We start from the raw sequence: 19,281 nt of genomic DNA, 5'->3' as shown, positions 1-19,281 counted from the left end.
ATTATGGCTACTGGAGAAAAATCACCAATCAAACACAATAATTAATTAACTCTCAAACCAAATGTCGACATGAACATTTTATCTAAGATCATATTTCCGGTGTCATGGCGAGCACTGTCTGACTTGAATCTAAATATGGGCCTCCGAAATATTGGTGTGATCTCTAAGCCAAAGTGTTTTTGTTAAAACGACAAGATATTACTTTTGTGTAAATACAATAGTGATGATAGGCTACATCTTCAAACGTCTTTACTTTTTTATTACTGTTTTGAGTCGTATAAGACTTTAAAAAAAAAAAAAAAAGCTTTCCTTGTAATAATTGATCAGGACCCTCTCTGCAGCATCTATGTGTTGGACTTCATGGCCTTCCTCTAGAAGCTTATTTTTTGTAAGAAAAACTTTTTTCCAAGACCTGTCAAAGAAAATCATGAAACTGTTTGACTTGGATACTTTCAACACAAGTGGTTACTGATATATTTTTTGTGAACACCTTAAAAAGGGTCAAGCTTGGCACAAACAGTGGACAAAATGCACAACTCTCAACAAAGTGTTTAAAGCTAAAGTTTGCTTCAAGATAAGTTCCAACAAACGGTCAGAGATACAAAACCCCAGGGTAAAAACAAGATCCAAAAATCAGCACAAGAAAAAAAACAAACAAAAAAAAAAACTCACACAAGGTTCTGAGCCAAACTGGCACAATAAGAAGGGGACACTCAGACTAAAGGCAGATGAGGTACAGCTGGGACTATGAGAATGACACAGGAGGGTTGGGGTGGACGGTGATACATGTGGAAGACACAAGAGGGCAGCAGAGGGAACCTGGAACTCCAAACGGAGAGAACTATAATATTGAAACAAACAGAAAACAGAACTTAGTCTGAATATTTGGTTATGACAAAAAAGTACCAAAATGAAATAATAAACTAAAGTTAAAACAATGGTCATTTTACAAGTGTAATATTGTCGATACATAGTTAACCTTGGGCTCAAATTGAAACTTGTAAAGCTGGAGAGTGTAATAAATATAAACAAGACAGTAATATTGACCATGAAGTGCTTAAAATAACAATTATCAAGATGTTACCAACAGACCAACATTGACGTCAACTCGTGTGTTAGTTGTGTGTAAATGATCAGAGCTGAATCTAAGCTATATTAATAACTAATTTGACACACATTAGGCATCTTAAAATGTTTAAACAATGCTGTTTAAACAGAGGCAGCTGGAACAAACTCACTTTTAGTATTTGTTGAAATGGAAAGATCAGGACCAAAATCTCTCCAAGTGCCCTAAAAAAGGCCAAGACCCAAACTAGACCCAATATAACGCTCCTGGAGCAATATGCAAAAAAGATATAAGCTCCCGAAAGAAAGAAAATCTTTCATGGTTTCTTTGTTGTTGTGTTTTTTAATTGAAAAACCAGCAAGTAATGAGCAAAAACTAACTGCAGTACATCAATGTTATTAATGTTGCAGGAATGATACAGTAGATTGTTGGTAGGCCTATTCTGCGAGAGAGCATTGCTTATTGTAGCCTCAAGTTTTTAATGGACATAAGATAAGATAATATAATAAAACAAGATAAATAAAACAAGAGTACACATAAAATACAAATATACAGGACTAAAATAAGAATAAAGATAAAGGTACAATGTATTTACAACTATTAGCAAGTAAATACACCAATTAAGATCTTAATGTAGGCTACACTAAAAACTATAGGCTACATACTCTACATGAGCCGTGTATTAATCTTTGTGTTCACACAGTGCGGTTGAACATTTCTTTATTAGAATAGCAGCTTTAGAAATCAGATCAGACAATTTAAAACATACAAGGTATTTAAAGTTTGACATTACATGAATACAATTGAAGTTGAGCCCCTTTGCTAGCTAAAGTGAAGCTAAACTTTGCTAGAGTAAAAATCAGGACGTGCACGTGAAGAAAAAGCAGGGCCTTTCACTGTGTGTTGATTTTATTGTGTACATTAAATTATTTAAAATAACACCCAAATAAATGTGTCTTTAGTGATTATTACTAGCCTACAGTTAGTGCTTTATGTTAAATAAGTAATTGGTGTGTAGTCGGCCTATGTGTAAAATCCTCTCAGCGTCATCACATGGGATTTTAATAAGTCGTCTGTTTATCTGATGGGTCTCTTAAAACCTGTTTATGACAAGTGTGGTTTTATTCTTTCATTTGCCATGTTTTAACTTCACTATTAAATCTTCAGATACAAAATCTATTGAACATTATTTGACTTTTGTTTTGGAAGTCACTTTCAGAGCGTGAAATCCTTCTTACCTGTTTTATCTGCAGCCTTGTTTTGTTGATTAATTGTCAAGTTATAGGTGAATATGATTTCTATATCATCAATATGAAACACAGTCGACCCTTGATATGTGTGTATTGTGTTCTAATTGGTAGTGACTCTTGTGTGTTTTATCTCATGGTTTCATAATCAGTGCTGGCTTTGTTTATTTGTTGTTATGCCTCTGTTTGTTGTCTGCTCCAGATAATTGTTAACTTGGGTTGGTTGGTGTGTGTGTGTGTGTGTGTGTGTGTGTGTGTGTGTGTGTGTGTGTGTGTGTGTGTGTGTGTGTGTGTGTGTGTGTGTGTGTGTGTGTGTGTGTGTGTGCAATGTTACGGTCATGCTTTGTGCTGTGATTCATCCGTCATGTTTGTGCTCATAGGCAGGCTGGGCCTGGGACCAAATCAGTATTTTATCACAAGGTAAGAATTTCCTAAAATCAGCATACGTTCTTACAAAGTAGTGATGTCCGGTTCCTGTGTTCTCTGCTGTGATCGTGTGTTGGAGTGTTTGGATCTTATTCAGGATCAATAGAGGAATCTTGTGTGAGCTGTTGGATGTGTCTTGATTTGATTTATTTGGTCTTCCTTGAACATCTGTCAAAATGAGATGTGTTTGTTGTTTCTACTCTTCTGACATTTTAAATTAGATGGGTCTGTGCTGGGAAAAGGTAATGTCTGTTTTCATCTGCTATATTTTACGACATAAGAATAAACATTATGTAAATCTATTTTTTTAAAGCTATTTTTAACTTTGATTGTTAAGTTAAAGCTATAAGCGTATAAGCTCGCAATCAAAAATATTGAAGTTTTCTTGTGCTTGAACTTTTTCCTGCAGCTGTCTTCTTCATCGTCGAGCGCCCTGCAGCTGAAGGGATTCCGGAGCTGATCAGGATCATCGATGACGATGAAGACGACGTTCTCCCGATCGACACCTCGATCAGGGATGTCGACCTTCTGGAGGATGATGATGAGGAACCTGAGGTTCTTCATCTGGGTGAGTATGTAACTACACAATTCTGCCCTCTTAACGATCTGGAGGGTGAGGAGGAGAGGGAAGAAGAAGAGGAGGATGAAGAGGAGGAGGATGAAGAGGAGGAGGATGAGGAGGAGGAGAGAGAACAAGAGGAGGATGGGGAGGAGGAGAGAGAAGAAGAGGAGGATGAAGAGGAGGAGAGAGAAGAAGAGGAGGATGAAGAGGAGAGAGTAAGTTATCATGGTGAGTATGTAAACGCACGATACTGCCCTTTTACTGGTCTCGAGAATGAGGAGGAGAGAGAAGAAGAAGACGCGGAGAGAGAAGAAGAAGACGAGGAGAGAGAAGAGGAGGAGGAGGAGGAGGAGGAGGAGGAGGATGAGGAGAGAGAAGAAGAAGACGATAAGGATGAGGAGGAACCTGAGGTTATTTATCATGGTGATAATGTAAATGCCCTTTCAACGGTCTTGAGGATGAGGAGGAAGATTACCATGAAGAAGACAACTGGTCCGATGAGTCGTGGGAATATTCTGGTCCGGCCAGCGAGGATTCTGATTATGACTCCATGTCATTTGATGAAGAGGATGGTGAGGACTTGGATGATGGTGGAGAGTGCTGATGAAGATGATGAGGACAGCATCAGAACTCTTCGCTTTGAGGACCTGCCATCACCCTCCCAGAAACTCCTGGAGTTGCCTTGACCACATCCCTGAAGAAGCAGCTCCATCCACGTCTGGCCTCATTACCTCCAGGAAGAGGAGACGAGAGGAGGAAGAGGAGGTGCAGCATCCTGCTCAGAAGCCCAGGAGGAGTACAGAGGAACCCACTCCCTCAACTTCAGGCCCAACGTCCCTTTTGAGCAGAAACAAAAAGGGGTTTTACCGGATATTGTTTATTTGAGACATAATTTTTTATTTTTTTTTATTTTTTTAATTTAATTTAATTTAATTTAATTTAATTTAATTTAATTTAATTTAATTTAATTTTAATGTAATTTGATTTGATTTAATTTAATTTAAATTTAAAACGTAGGTCAATGTTTTAAGTAATATTCTCACAAACATACCTAAACAGTTATGTATTAAACGAGATGTATTTTGAAAGAAAACCGGAAATACACGTGTGTTAAATTTGATAACAACTAATTTGTTAGGACGGAGGAGGAAGAAGCGTTTTCAGCACAACAAAAACATCAGTCACCAGTATGTGTCAGGACTCTTGGTAGGAGAGCAATAGATATCAAACAAGTGCTTCCTCTAATATCTGCAACGTAGGCCCTTTTTTTGAGATTTAGGAAAAGGCTGGATAATATATGTGCAAAACGAGTAGGCTAACCTGCTAGCTGTGGGTCCTCTGATATTAAATTGTCCGCAGCTGGATGAGTCGGCTCGTCTCAGCTGGCTATAACATCGACGTTACTATGGTGACAGTCTGGACGAGGACTTAATGACGAGGCATGGGAGGAAACTGGGGTGTGATTTCGACACCTGGGATCGTCTTTAGGTTTGTTTACAACCGAATGCCCACACAGTGAAGGAGTCGCTTGTTCTCGTACAAGACATGACGACATTTTTCACCTGACATCAGCCTCACACTCGGACGTCGGTGATGCTGTCGGTGGCTGGACTTATGCCCTGGTCGTCGGGATAGGGGGACACAGCACCCAAAAAAAAACAAACTCCATTGTCAACCATGAAAAACTGCGAGTATCAACAAATCGACCCGCAGGCACTTCCGACTCAAACCCCTCCACCTCCTCCTCTCCAAGAAGAAAAGGAGGAGGAGGAAGAAGAAGGAGGAGAAAAGAGAGAGGAGCCGAAAAGACCGAGGAGAAAGTGGGAAGTTTTCCCCGGGAAGAATCGCTTCTACTGTGACGGACGGATTATAGTGGCCCGGCAGGGTGGGGTCCTGCCCCTCACCCTGGGCCTTATTCTCGTCACATGTGGATTATTCTTTGTATTTGAGTGAGTTCATGTTTCATGATCGGTTATATCACTGTGAGGTCAGTGGTTGCGTTGTTGACATCATCACTATGATGTGTGTGACAGATCAAAACCAGCTTCCACAGAGTCAAACCAGCTATATGAATGGAAATGTTTTGGTTTATGATATCTATGCTTAAATTCAGAGTAGGCCCTGATGGCATCATTTATTTAACTCAATCAAGCAGTTTCAGAAGCAATTTCTTGACTAATACTTGGCTTTTAAAGGGTCAGATTCCATACTGTAGTCTGGTAGGGATTCACAAAAGGTGGCCGTCAGATCTCTATTGGTCCCATCTTTTGACAGTGGGTTGAGTATATGACTGGTTGTATATTAAATTAAACATAAAGTGCCTTTATTGTGCAGAGGACATCATTTTTGTACATCTAAGCTTTCACAAAATCAGTTCAGAGGTCATAATGTCTGCTAAGGTTTTTATTAAGCATATGTATCAGAGCCTTCTATGTCTCATCATGTTTTTCCAACATTGAATTGACTTTTTTTTTTGGGAAGATGTCTCTATTACTGTGTTCTGAGAAGTGTGCGCCATCTTCAGAGAGTCAGATGGTGATTAAAGGAACTGAGTGTTAATTTAAACAGACTCCCAGGTGGATCTGAAAAGTAGGCTGAGTTGTGTGAGACAGCTGGGCTCTGTGCTCCAGCTTTTGAAATGATTAGCATACCCTCATAAGTCCTTCTCTTTCTCTCTGCATGTCTCATATTACAGCTGCCCCTTCCTGGTCAAACACCTGACAAGCTGCATCCCATTTATTGGAGGTGGCTTGTTTGTATTTGTGGTCATCACCCTGCTCCAGACCAGCTTCACTGACCCGGGCATCCTGCCCAGAGCAACACCAGATGAGGCTGCAGAGATCGAAAAACAGATTGGTGAGTGCAAACTCAATAATATGTGGGTCACGACTATGCTGCTTTGTTTGTAGTGCTTTTGGTTTTGACGTCCGGTATCATATCATATATCAGATTTATTCAGGGTTCTTACGACTGTGGCTGTTAGCTTTTGAGGGGAGACCTCTGCAGATAATTAGGGTCCCCTGTGAAAACCTTTGAAACAATGAAAACTGAAGGAATCTTGACCTTACAAGAAGGGGAGAGTAAGAAAACCTTTGCTGCTGTTCGTAGCAGCTCAGCTTGCAGCCCCTCTGAACAAGTTGTGTCCAACAAAGTGTTTTCGAAAAACAAACTGCTTACTCTATGTAGCTCCTATTAACCTTACATTATACACTAGCACCACACTTTAGATTTTTACTGATGTCAAATGCTAATTACAGATTTCCAATACTATTGTTCCTTCTCAGTATTGATTCCAATACCAGGAATTGTGTAGTGATCTATAACACAGTAACTGGAGATAATTGGTATAATTTTTGCCAGGTTAACAGTCCTGATTTTTAACATGACTAGCTATCGTTAGCCACACTCAGCAAACCGATCTGACATTCTTTACCCACAGACGCTATGATTAAACAAATTGTGCTCAATTTTCTACTGTTTACTTAACTTTAGGCTAGTCAGATAGTCTGAATTTATTTTAAGCTTAACTGGCCATGAGATTGGTCCCTAGGAACATCTGTAGTTTCAACCAAAGGGACCTTCCTACCAAGGAATTTAGAACACCAGGGACACTTCACTTTATATGGTATTTCTATTTCTTTGAAAAAACAACGATCCTGAACTAAAACTGCTTTAAGGAAGAATGAGTGACTTTTGGATCCAGTAGATGTCGCCCATGAGCACCAGGATGAAACCAAAACAAACTGCCTGTGGCCTGCGTTGTTGTGTTAGCACAATTTAGTTAGCTTGTTGCTTCACATTGCACATAAATTGCCACAGAATGCCCGTGATCTAAAAACGCTCATATGACATCCAAATAAACAGTGAGTATGTTATTCTTCTTTTCTCTAGTCCTTGACTAAAACAGCTTTATTACACAAGTAGAGAACCCGGCCGTCTTGTCCATGTAAACACAGCTAAGACAACGCTGCGAGGACGACACACAATTCTCACTCATTGTAGACAGTCATGACTCAGAGAGACATTTACAGATGATTTACTTGATTTCTGCTTTATTAATGTGTAAAATGTTGCACATTCTTCCTTTAAGCCCAGCATACTAATTAAAAAGTCACCCTCTTTCCCTCCCTCCATTCACTGATGTTAAACTCTAAACACATACTATGTGTAGTATTGTCTAAGGGTGCATTTTGCTTCAGAGCTGATATTGAAGGTTTGGTTTTTTGAGCCTCTGTTTTTTTTACTCTAAAGCTGTAACATACGGCGTTTCTAACGGGGGAAGTTCTTGTGTCACTAGTTCAGTCAATGAAGATAAAGCCTTCGACGCGTTAAAAGTCCAAATTAGAATCTGTGAAAGACTTATTTGCTCTGACTCAGTGTAATGAATGTCTATAAGCATCCGTTAGAGCATTTTTTTCTGGAAAGAGTTAGCTTGGCTTCTGAAACTTGGACTGGACTGGGAGATTTGTTATCCCAAGCTGTCCCTGTTTCTCAGTTCAGAGCAGTACATCAATTCTGTAAAGTCTTTCCAACTGCATCTCTTTCATCTGACATGCTTCAGTGTGATGTCATCAGCATCTAAAGTGGGCTCCATGTGGACCTGAACTCCTTCAAATGACCAAAGTTTATGCTGTGCTGATGTAAGGTGTTCTTATTAGCAAACAGTGCTGCTGTTTTTCAGGTTTTTTTTGGAACAAAAGCTCTGACAGAAGTCCTAAAATATACCTACCAACTTTCGTTTCAGGAATTTCTTTAGATATTTGGTTTTATTGGGCACATTTCTGAAAAAAGTAACATAGGCTGAATTAATATCTGATAAAAAAAAAAGATACAAATTGGCATAGCAAGATAAAAATGGTTGAAAATGTTACTCCCAAATGTCTTCTGTTTGAAATTTCAGAAGAGACCATTTCCATGTTGTCGTTCGAATTTCTGAACTTTTGTTCATTAACTGCTTCAAAGTGCTCTGAGCAGAGTTTAAAAATATCAACTATTCATCATTGATAAGAGTTTTACTGGGAGCTTTATTACCCACATAGGTCTCACCTCTCATATATAACAAATACCGGTAGGTGTTAAATATAGGTAAAACAAGTGAAAAAAATAATTAACTACAGTATCTCACCAACGGAACTTCAGGGGCTGCGAGCCAAGCTAGCATCATCCTGGGCTCCATAGATGGAAAAGTTTTGTTAGTAGATAGAGCTTCTTGAGACTGAATAATGTTCACCTTTAAGGTAAAACATGAGAGTTATGAACTGAACTGAGGGGAAAAGTCAAAGATTATTTAAATTGAGTAGCTCAACTAGCATAACTTTGATTTGGGAAGACTTAATTAGATATAGTTAATATAATTAAGAACAGTATAACCATGAATGTTAAGCTAGGTTCAAATTATGCGTGCTAGCTCACTGGCTAATCTCAGAACTGTGGCATCATGGTTACTGTTGATTGATAAACCCTTCTTTATATTGGAGGATTTTGTTGGACATTTTATTTGATGGTCTGATGGTTGTTAAGGCTGCAGCCACAGAGCCAAACATAATTTTATAAAATCCCAAAACCTTTGTCATCTGAAACAGAAACCTGTCTGATAAGTGAGCAGAAACACCTTTTGTGTGGATAACTTCATTTGTCAGGGCTGGTGTCAAATTCAGATGAATTCAAAGTAATAAAGCCTTGCAGAGCAGAATATAGACAGGTGTTGAGGTGCTTATAATGAAAGGCCAACCATTATAGCCTTTGATGAATTGGTCCGTGAAGCTGATTAATTTAATTCAGTTGTTTCTCCTTCCGCTCTGTAGACACCACTGGAAACAGCAGCTATCGGCCTCCACCGCGCACGAAGGAGGTCGTCATCAACCAGCAGGTGGTGAAGCTCAAGTACTGCTTCACCTGCAAGATGTTCCGACCCCCGCGCACCTCCCACTGCAGCCTGTGTGACAACTGTGTGGGTGAGCTGCAACACACACCGCCACTCTGACATTTACCCAAGACAATTTATGAATAGAGAGCTCACAGGGCCGAGTGAGCATCACTTCATCACTCTGGTTCAGGTTGGACACGTGCTTGAATCCCAAACCTTTACAGCTCTCCTTCAAATATATTTTAAATAAACTGACTGTCTTCCAACTAATTCTAAAGTCTTCTTTGCATGCGTTTGTCCCTCAGAGCGATTCGACCATCATTGCCCCTGGGTGGGGAACTGTGTGGGAAAACGCAACTACCGTTTCTTCTACACCTTCATCGTGTCCCTGTCCTTCCTGACGGCGTTTATCTTCGGCTGCGTGACCACACACCTCTCACTGAGTGAGTTTCATTTTTTCTCAGGTTCATATTAGGCTACATAATATTTGATAAAAACTTAGATTGATGCATCTTTTTTTTTCTGCATTATTTATATTGTGATATGAAAAAACACAGGAAATGTAACAATCTACAGAAAGTATGTTATTCATATACAGATACTATAGACTGTGTAAAACATGGATGTAGGCTCAGCGGCGTCACCCTTTGGTTTCCGGAGCTCAACAATGGTGGTCGCTATACTGGAAACACTGTCTCAAACCAAATTTCAGTCAACCTAGAAACAGACAAAGAGGGGAAGCTGAAGTGGGCCTTAAGCCTCCTGGCAAACAGCTACAACACTCCACTCCAAAAACAGATGAGTTTAATTGACTGGTTTGTGTTTATTATGTCGTTCCCATTTGGCCCCTTGTGTGTGTCTTGATGGGTGGAGTGTTTTTCTCCACCCATCAAGTAGCCCTGAGAGAGACACAATAAAGTAAACATACTCGAGCTTGACTCTTGTATTATTGCCCCCACACCAAGCAAATTAACCGAATCTGCTGAATCACACTTTTCTTTCATGGACTATGCTTAAGCATCTGAGCTTTTGAGTCAGTGTGTTTCCTCTCTTTCAGGGGCCCAAGGAGGAAAAGGCCTGGTGTTTGCTCTGCAAGAGAGTCCTGGCAGATATCCTTTAATCACGACTGTCTTAGAGATTACTTTAAAAGCAACATAACACTTCCAGTTAGTATTTGTTTCTCTCCCCTTTAATAAACTCTTGTGTTCTTTGACCCAACCTTTCACTGCAGTGGAGCTGGTGATATGTTTCTTCTCAGTCTGGTCCATCTTGGGCCTCTCAGGCTTCCATACTTACCTTGTTGCTTCCAACCTCACCACTAATGAAGACGTGAGTACTGATTTGAAGGGAATCTGCTACATCACAATAATAGAAGCTTTGAAAGGAATATTTACATTTTTCTTTATCATAACAGTTCAATACAATTCAAGAACTGCAAAGAAAACAAAAACATGACATATTGCACATGAATAATTTTTTATGTCTTGTCCGTCCCAGATTAAAGGCTCCTGGTCAGGGAAGGGTGGAGAAGATGTCACCAACCCATACAGCCATAAAAACATCTTTATCAACTGCTGTGCTGTGCTCTGTGGACCCATGCCGCCCAGGTCAGTCTCAGATCTCACATTTACCATGAAACCGGTATGCACCCTCTTCTTTTTTACACCTCATTTTGCGATATCTGTGAGTTAGTACTTCTGCCTCATACTGTTCTAATACTTGTGAATGCAATTTCTCAGCAACGTCCAAAATGTTCACCTGTGCCTGAGGAGGACTCGATTAGATTTTGGTGTTCAAAGGTCAAAACCGAAGACTTCAAACAAAAACTATAAAACATTTTTGGAAGGATAAAATTATAAAGGGATAAGACTTGTCCACAAAATTCAAGGTCAGCTTCTCTGTAAGAACCTGTCCATGTTGGACTCAAAACTGAACCGATAACAATTGTGGGTCTAAGGTCTAAAAACTCTTGTGACCTCGTGTGTATCTGATTATACTGAAGACGACAATGCATGAAGCAAATTCTCTCTTACATCTGGCTTTATTTATACTGTATACTTTGATACTTCAGAGAGAACGAGGCCATCAGAAACAGGCGGTTAACAAGAGACAACCCCTCTTAATTGTCCTACATTTATATGCAGATCTAACCCAATTCACACATAACATGTACCTTACATACAGCACTGAGGGTTTATGGGATATTGAGACAAAAGATAAATACATCCTAATGACTTCTTTGTCTCCGTTTGTTTCAGCTTGATTGACAGACGAGGTTTCCTGCCCTCGGATGAGTCTGTCCAGACGGCGAGTGTGGACATCGAGCTGCCCACCCAGGCCACTAAAAGCGAGATAAATGTGGTAGGAGGATCTTCCCAGCTGGCTTTTGGCTTGCAGGAGTCCCCCTCCCCAATTCCTGCACCCCTCAATTCCCATCAAACCCGTTCCTCTGCCTGACAGAAGCCGTGTTACCTGCTGTAGTCCTGACTCAGTCTCTGTCTGTTGTGAATGGGTTTTATCCCAAAGTATTGTGGAGTTACCTCGATGTGAGAGGAGCACTTATCATTTAAAAGGTTGTTAAGTTGTGCATATCAGCTCCATTTGTACAAGCTTTCAGGTTGAAGGTTTTTGTTTTTGTTCTGAAGCTAATATATTAGCGATTTCTAAACACAAGCCACTTAAAGTACTGAAACCTTTTCAACTCGCAGATAATGTGTTTTTATTTAGTTTGTCATTAATGGAATATGACAGGTCTGAAACAATTCTCCCTTCAAGTTTCTCTTTACAACTTTATTTTTATGGACAGAAGAAGTTCAAGCTCCTCATAAAATATAGATATTTATATAAAATGTTGGCAAACCTTGGTGGTTGGTTTATGTTGGTGTTTAAGATATTTATGTACAGGTTAATGAGACAAATGTCGAGGGGTTAGCAGGTGTTTTTTCAAGGCTATCGAGTTTTTAATAAGCTAAGCCTATTGACTGTTAGGCTCAATATCATGTGAAGTATTGAAACACAAGGGTTAATCAGTCCTCTCATGTTTTCTGAAAGTTAAACTTTACCTCATGGATATGAACGAATCAGGTGACTTATAATGTTTCTCCTTCTCAATGAAAACAGACAGAAGAGGACTGAGGCTGTGCAGCAGGAAACATCGTTATGAGTTCAATCATTGAATTTAACAACTTTGCGACTAAAGTAAAAATATCAAGAATCAACTTTTGAGAGTTAATGCCAGGTACAAGAAAACAGAGAAGGAAGATTTTTTTTTTTTTTAATTTGTTCTCAGGATGTAAAATAATCCTTCCTCCTCATATTTGTTTTCTTGTACCCTGCAGTAATATTGAAAGTTTGTCTTCCTTGTCACATTTTAACTTTATAAGCAAAATACATACATTGAAAAACCTTTCCTCAGTGATACATTATTTATATTATCACATTCTACGCCTCAGTATTAAGTTTCTTTTGCAGTATTGTTCTCTCAGGATGATTTTATTACATAAGAAGAGAGCTGAAGTTGCTTTTTCCAACTCGTCCTCCTCCGGAGCAGAGCAGCTCTCATGTTGTTCTCTCTGATACAAAAGGGATTTTAAGGGATGCCTTGATAGTAGCAACAGCAACTTGTGTTTACAACAGCTAACTGTGGTTTGGATAGAGTTACAGTCTGAGCCACTGTACTCTCATGAAGCTGTAGAGTAGCAGCTGTTCAGCAATTTAGCAAACACACAGCTCGTATTAGTTTACACCAAAATAACAAATATAATTGTTGTTTGTTGTGACTGTGTAAAGATAGTATTTTTATATTTTGTCTTGTCACTGGGAAAGCAATGAGGAAGTCTTTTTCATTTCCTTGTTTTTATTATGTTGGTTCCCTTCCTCCTGTCTCATGGTGTCATATTTTTGTTCATATAAAAGGTCAAATTGTAAAACTATTCGTATAAACCAGGCCAATCGCAACTTTTCACTTCATGCCTTTGTGTCATTTGTTTATTTTACCATCCTTTTTTAAAGGCAACTTTCCTAATTTGTCAGTATCTAAGTTGAATGAATTGAATTAAAAACATGAATGTCTATCCATTTAATTCATCATCCTTGAGTGTGAATTCATTTTTCTTGATTGGTTCCACTCCATCTCAATTTTACTTGTTGGAGTCTACAACTATCAACTATCAGAGTCCCTCCCTGTGTGTCAGTTCACCCGGCCCTAACTTCCTGTCCTGTATGTGGTCTGTCTGCACCTGTGTCCTGCCAACAACGCCAGGAGGAGAAGTGTCTGGACTTTGCGGTGTCCTGTACTGGCTGATTAGCCTCTGTTAGTGCAGGAAGTGAAGTGATGCTTGAGTTTGGTAAGCCGGCTCAGTGATAGGGGAAGAGAGTCTTTGTCCTGCTGTGTCTGCATGTCCTCTTGGCTGGCTGCTGCATGGCTTTATTCACACACTGAATGATGCAGTATTCAATGTATTGCATAATTCAACACAGTACATGATGTATGTTATGTAAAATTAATTCACATTGTACAGTACATGTGTGTATTTATGGTTCAAACCCAATACAGGATGTTCTGTATGTACGATGAATACACAGTGTATAGCTGTGAAGTGAAGTCCCTAACAATTCAACTCAACTGCGTTTGATTTAACTTTGGAACAAAAGACCTGAGATTGGCCAGAATTTTACTTTCTGCAAAATGTGTTTTTATTGAGGCAGCATTCATAAATGAATTCAGGACATGGTCAGAGAGGAAGAATGTAATGATGCAGTTTAAAAAGGCATTATTAACAAATTCCTATGTATGTTTGTCAATGTCTTCGTTATTTATTCGCTCTACCTGTATGTATTTTTTTCTACCTAGTCTTCAAACCTTTAGGACTTATATTTTTGAAAGATGCTGTTCAGATAGAAAATTGCCTTTAGGAATATTTATTTAGAACTGTGATTCTTAGTATCTACTATATCGAGAAGTGGTAGAGCCATAGATTAGACATTAAATATAATTAATAAAAGACAACAGTAAAAAAGAAACAGTTTGGCCCTCAATGGAAAACAATAGGAAGGAAAAAAAGGATATTCAATACATAAAAAAAAAAATATATTGTGTCTATATCCACATCCAGTGTATGTGAGTACTTATTCTAGAGCTTGACCGATTAATCAGCCAGCTGATAATATCAGCTTGTCAAGTGACTATTGGTATCTGCTAGTTTTACCACAGATATACGCCAATGTTACTAGATTTATTCACCAGTCAAATAGCTTTTCAACCAAGTTTGTTGTATTCAACTAGAAGTTCTCTTTCACCAGCAGAGGGCACTATAATGATTACAACAAGCATTATCATCTCCTGAGTGTCGAGCTGTGACAAATGTAAATGCTCAAGTTACTTTCAAATTGACTGACCTTCTTTTCTATATAAATTTATATCGTTTCCGCAAGTGTTTGATTACTGCATTTGAGGGATCAATACAAAAATTGTATATATCTATACCTATATCTCATGATATTTTCTCTCCCTAATATCGATATCAGTATTGGTCCTAAATATCCTACATCGGTCGGGCCCTAATTTATTCCTCTTTATTTCCACATTAAGTTAATTTTTATTTTACAGAGTTGAACTTGTTTTTTTGTTTTGGCTCACTGTATTATGAAGGACATAGTGGGAACTAAAGGTCAGAATATCTTGGCATGTGCTACTTTATATTCACAATTTAACCTTTGAATTCCTCCTTTGCAAGCCACCAGCCTTTATTACACTCAAATACTGAATTTCTGGCTTCATCTATGATACTATTTTTTTTAACTCAGTCCTACTAAATCAGACAAAGTGCTCTGATGTTTCATACTTTGCCTCCACATGCAGATTAATGGCAGTAAACTTTGCATTCCCTTGCTTCGGATCACTCGTTTGACCTGCTTGCACTCCCAGCTTACCCTTAAATCATCCTAAGAAGCATTAGCTGCATTCACTAAAATGATTTAACACCCTGCTGTTTGGCCTTTTACTCTCACTTGCTCGTCTCATCAGTTCTTGCCCCCCCCCCCCCCCCACCCATCTCTCTCTCTCTCGTGCCTCTTCAGTGCACACAGGGAACTAAAGGTCTGCTGGAGTCAGCCACACGCTCACCGCTCATCTCCACGTCCTGTCCTCAGGGGAAACCTCAGACAGCTCATACCTGCCCGGACATCAGCCCCGCACTAAACCCTGATCCCTCACCTGAGGTCTCCACGAGTTGCGGGGCCCGTCATATCACTCACAGAGAGAACTCTCTGCCACGTCACACCAAGACTCGTTCAAAGAAAAGCAAACGAGAAGCGTTGCATATTCCCAACCCGGTCTTTGATGTCCCTGTTTCCCCTACCTCTCTGGATGCTGGCCCCATCTCCAAATCTGGGGGCGACAAAGATGCCAGCTTTACCCCTTTGCACTGACTTTGTTTGACGCTTGCATGCTGTAAAACAGTCATGATTCAAGTTGTTAGGACTCGTTTTTTTAAATATTATTCATTGGTTTTCTGAAACTGCTGGGTCTTGATATTGTGAATGAGGATGACAATCACAAAGATAATGTATGTGTGTGCTCAGTTTGAGGTGAAAATAGAAATGGATGGCGTTTATTATGCTGGAAAAGGATGCAGCTGGAGACTCTGGTACTGATTGGGCCATTTGTCTTTCTGATGATTTACATGTAAAATGCCAGCATGCCAGATACACTGAATATTGAAAAAAAAACCCCATTTGATTGGATGTATCAAGGGAGCTGAGAAACTGTATGGATGAAAGTTGCTTCTAAAGGTAACGTCCATCCCAAATATATAGAACTCACATGTGTTATTCCTATAACATTGTGGGGGCTTCGTTTATAGTGTGATCCTGAGATAGATTTTCCTCCTAAAGCTGTACAGCACAGGGACAGTTTGTACTGATGATGTCATAGTAATACAGATAGGCAGTGAATAATGGAAGATGTTATAGCATCCATGGAGCTCTTTCCAGGATATGAGGGACATTTTTCCATTTATACCTGAAAGCTTATTCTCATATCAAAGTCCTTTGGTCGAAGAGACGGATGACAAGCTACAGGGAAAGGCGTGTTGGTTTCCATTTGTAGTCGAAGTATAGTCATGTCTTCAGCAATCCCAGAACATCTGACAACAATAAAGCTTCTGATTCATCTGTATTGACAAATATCTGCAAATAAGTACAGATGTAAGTCTGGCAATTGTTGCTGCTTCACTACATCTCCAGTATATGGAAAAGAAAGTCAGGCTCCGGATTTCTTCCATCATGCTGATGAGAAAATTTCCATCACTCAGAGACTGAAGTTACTTTAATCTGAAGATTCACCTCATTCATTTAGGCCAGTGGCTCTCAACTGGTCTAGCCTCAGCACCCACCACCAGCTCCTTCAATAGAAATCGTAACACGAATTTCAGATATTTTTTAACCTATCAGATTTGTTCAATGAAAAATTGTCCACTTTGGACATCAGACAGTAACACAACGAGACAGAACCAAGAAACAAAACATACATTTTTGGAGAAGCGCTTCATAGACTTTTTTTTTGACACAGTATTTTTTTCAGGCACACATTAGCGACCCACTCAAAATGGCTCTGTGACTCACTTTTGGGTCCTGACCCACCAGTTGAGAAACATTGATTTAGGCTCTCATATTAACATATTTACTATCTCTAACAAAAGTGTAAGGGTCTATAAGGTTTGCTAGTCATGGTTGATAGATCAATTCCAAAACTGTCACAAGATGTTATCGTCACAGCCTTCTGTGTTTAATTAACTTCGATGTTCTTTCGTTGGGAAACACATGTGAGTTCTGTTTTGGGTGGAGTTTCCCTTTAATTGGGCGACCAGAGCACAGTATTTTAAACATGTATCAGTTGCATCAATGTTCAGATTTCTGTTCTTTATTGTTGGCAGGGAATGCATCTGCATGATAATGACTATAGTGTATAGTTTTTATTTATTTTCATCCACTCTGTCACAGATACACCTGAGAGGTCCTTTTTCTTGGAAAGGTGTGATTTTGATTCCTGAGTAAGTATGTGTAACTAAGGTGAGGGAGTAATGCCCATTACCCCGTGCTGCTCCACTTCCGTTTGTGTTATTAATGTCACACAATAGCTGTGTCTCAATTCAGGGGTCGCATCCTCTGAAGGACCCCAGCCTACAAAGGATCCAGACTCCGTAGCCTATGCAGACTGCTCTGGCTGAGACCGTCAGTGGATTTGTCGTTTGCATCACCAGCTGTTCGTTACTCATCGCCGCCCCTGTTTTCGTGAAACCTCGATTGCTGCACCGGTTCCAGCTAACTTAACTAACGTTTGAATTGGTGCACAATGAATTGTAGGATATGTTGGGCCATGATGCAGCTGATGGATCCTTTGTTGGCCGCATTTAAAGGAGCCTTTTGAATGGGACAGCCCCATAGACTGTGTATAAAACATGGACATACTCTCAGTGATGTAACCTTTTGGTTTCTGAAGTAGAGATTGCTGTCAACTTAAATAATGGAAATGCTGTCTCAAAATATCTTTCGGTCAATCTAGAAACAGTAGAGATTTCGAGCTGAGGCGGGCCTTAAGCCCGTCAATCAGATCAGCCACGCCCCTTTTTATGAATGATTCTTCGCCCTAATATCCTCAAAATGGACGAGTTACAAGCCAGACTGTAAACATGTTTATTTCTGCTGTAAAGTCAGTCATCTTTGAAAGGATTTGTTTGTTTCTTATTGGGCTCTTTCTGCTGGCCTCAAGTGGATACTCGGGGAACTGCAGGTTTTTTTTCATTGGCTTCTTTTTTCAAAGCTGGAGGTCGTCGCTTGGAAAGCCCTCAGTGTGCTGCTGTGACATAATAGGTCTTCAAATTTTCCCTCCAGAGGATGAGGCCCCTAAATGGAGCCACAGCTAATGATTGAATCTGTTAAACCTTGAATTCCTGTTCTTCAGTTTGTATCAACATTAATACCTGTTCTCACCTCTGTACTGTAGGACTGTTTTACTTTGCTCACTTTGACAGATCCACTTACATGTTTGTAAAGGTGACTGTTGGTTTGTTCTCAGGTGGAAAGTTGTGGGTTTTTTGGTATCCCAAATGCAACTTTTATGTGACAAGTATTATATTAAAAACCACATTTTAACCTGATGGCAATAGCTGCACGAAAATGCAATGATCCAAATAACCATGCACACTTGCACACCCTCACTGTCAATCAGTAGCTAACCTAACAAGAGTGTTACTATTAGTGGAAAACTCACTTGTTGTGCAACATTTTCTGTGTCAAATGTCGTCCCAACACCTTCTGGATGCTGGTAGGAAAGAATGCAGGCAATGCATTTCTGAGGAGGAACATGATGTACTGTATTTGTATGAATCGTAAGGTTATTTAAAGCCTATACTCCTGTCAAAATAAAGGAAAAGGAAAATAAAATTCACTGAAGTTGTTGTATTGAATGCTGGGGTTGACCACCAGATGGCAGTAATGACATTAACATGGAGCTACAGTCAGATCATCCATTCACACTCAACCAGTGTAATGAATACTCTGCACATATTTAGTTGCGGGCACTTTTTTTTTCTTTTTTTGCATTGTCCTTTAACAAAGGAGGATTTGTCTTCCTCCTTTGTGATTGCAGACAATAAAAAGTGGAGTTCAATACAACCTCTTTCTCAGGTCTGTATAACTAAGAATAAAAATAAACAAAGGTTTTTCTTTTTAAATTGGTCTCTCAGGGTTTTATCCAGTCACCATATTGTGGAATCAAATGAAACAGTGGTTTAAAGGAGAGCTGTGTTCAGGGAGCAGACAGGTGTGTTTTTAAATGCAGAGGTAGATTTGAGGCACGAGAAATGACACGTGAGTTTTGTTTTTTTTTGGTCTGAATTCCACGGCTGACTGTGAAACTGGATGTGAATGAGTTTTGTTCTTCCCTTTATCAGCAGGGATCACTGACCAACATCCGCAGACTCTACTTGTTTGTGGTATTTTACCTGTATAACTCATATTAGTAAAAGATCAAAAGTTACTTCAAAGAAAATCCACATACATGTCACATTTGTGTAAAAGAAGGATTTAACACCTGAACAACTTGGCTTATCTT

General features: G+C 39.4%; 1 protein-coding gene and 1 long non-coding RNA gene across 3 annotated transcripts; one reads left to right on the top strand and one right to left on the bottom strand.

The window, feature by feature from the left end:
• Window positions 1–1,388: 1,388 nt before the first annotated feature.
• On the bottom strand, window positions 1,389–4,759 carry LOC136177073 (uncharacterized). 2 transcript variants are annotated; one of them, XR_010664726.1, is made up of 3 exons: window positions 4,622–4,759; window positions 3,777–4,138; window positions 1,389–3,562 (listed from the first exon to the last, which is right to left on the bottom strand). It is a non-coding gene; the product is annotated as an uncharacterized lncRNA (long non-coding RNA). The 2 variants fall into 2 exon arrangements; XR_010664725.1 differs by having other exon boundaries at window positions 1,389–3,345.
• zdhhc18b (zinc finger DHHC-type palmitoyltransferase 18b) lies at window positions 4,421–18,615 on the top strand. The gene is made up of 9 exons (XM_020638019.3): window positions 4,421–5,250; window positions 5,997–6,157; window positions 9,106–9,255; window positions 9,473–9,610; window positions 10,225–10,276; window positions 10,394–10,496; window positions 10,665–10,774; window positions 11,426–11,528; window positions 15,246–18,615. Exons 1-9 carry the CDS (start codon window positions 4,979–4,981, stop codon window positions 15,594–15,596), a joined length of 1,440 nt encoding a protein of 479 aa, XP_020493675.2. The 5' UTR covers window positions 4,421–4,978; the 3' UTR covers window positions 15,597–18,615.
• Window positions 18,616–19,281: the final 666 nt, after the last annotated feature.

Source organism: Labrus bergylta, chromosome 19 (genome assembly GCF_963930695.1).
Source record: "Labrus bergylta chromosome 19, fLabBer1.1, whole genome shotgun sequence".
NCBI lineage: Eukaryota > Metazoa > Chordata > Actinopteri > Labriformes > Labridae > Labrus > Labrus bergylta.
Note: the sequence above shows the minus strand (reverse complement) of the source record. Positions and strands in the feature narration are given on the sequence as shown.

Excerpts from the sequence above, each read along its gene's own strand:
- zdhhc18b (XM_020638019.3), top strand. The coding sequence starts at position 4,979 with ATGAAAAACTGCGAGTATCAACAAATCGACCCGCAGGCACTTCCGACT. Across the intron at positions 5,251-5,996 it reads GGATTATTCTTTGTATTTGA|CTGCCCCTTCCTGGTCAAAC; the intron begins GTGAGTTCATGT and ends CTCATATTACAG. Across the intron at positions 10,277-10,393 it reads CTGCAAGAGAGTCCTGGCAG|TGCAGTGGAGCTGGTGATAT; the intron begins ATATCCTTTAAT and ends CCAACCTTTCAC.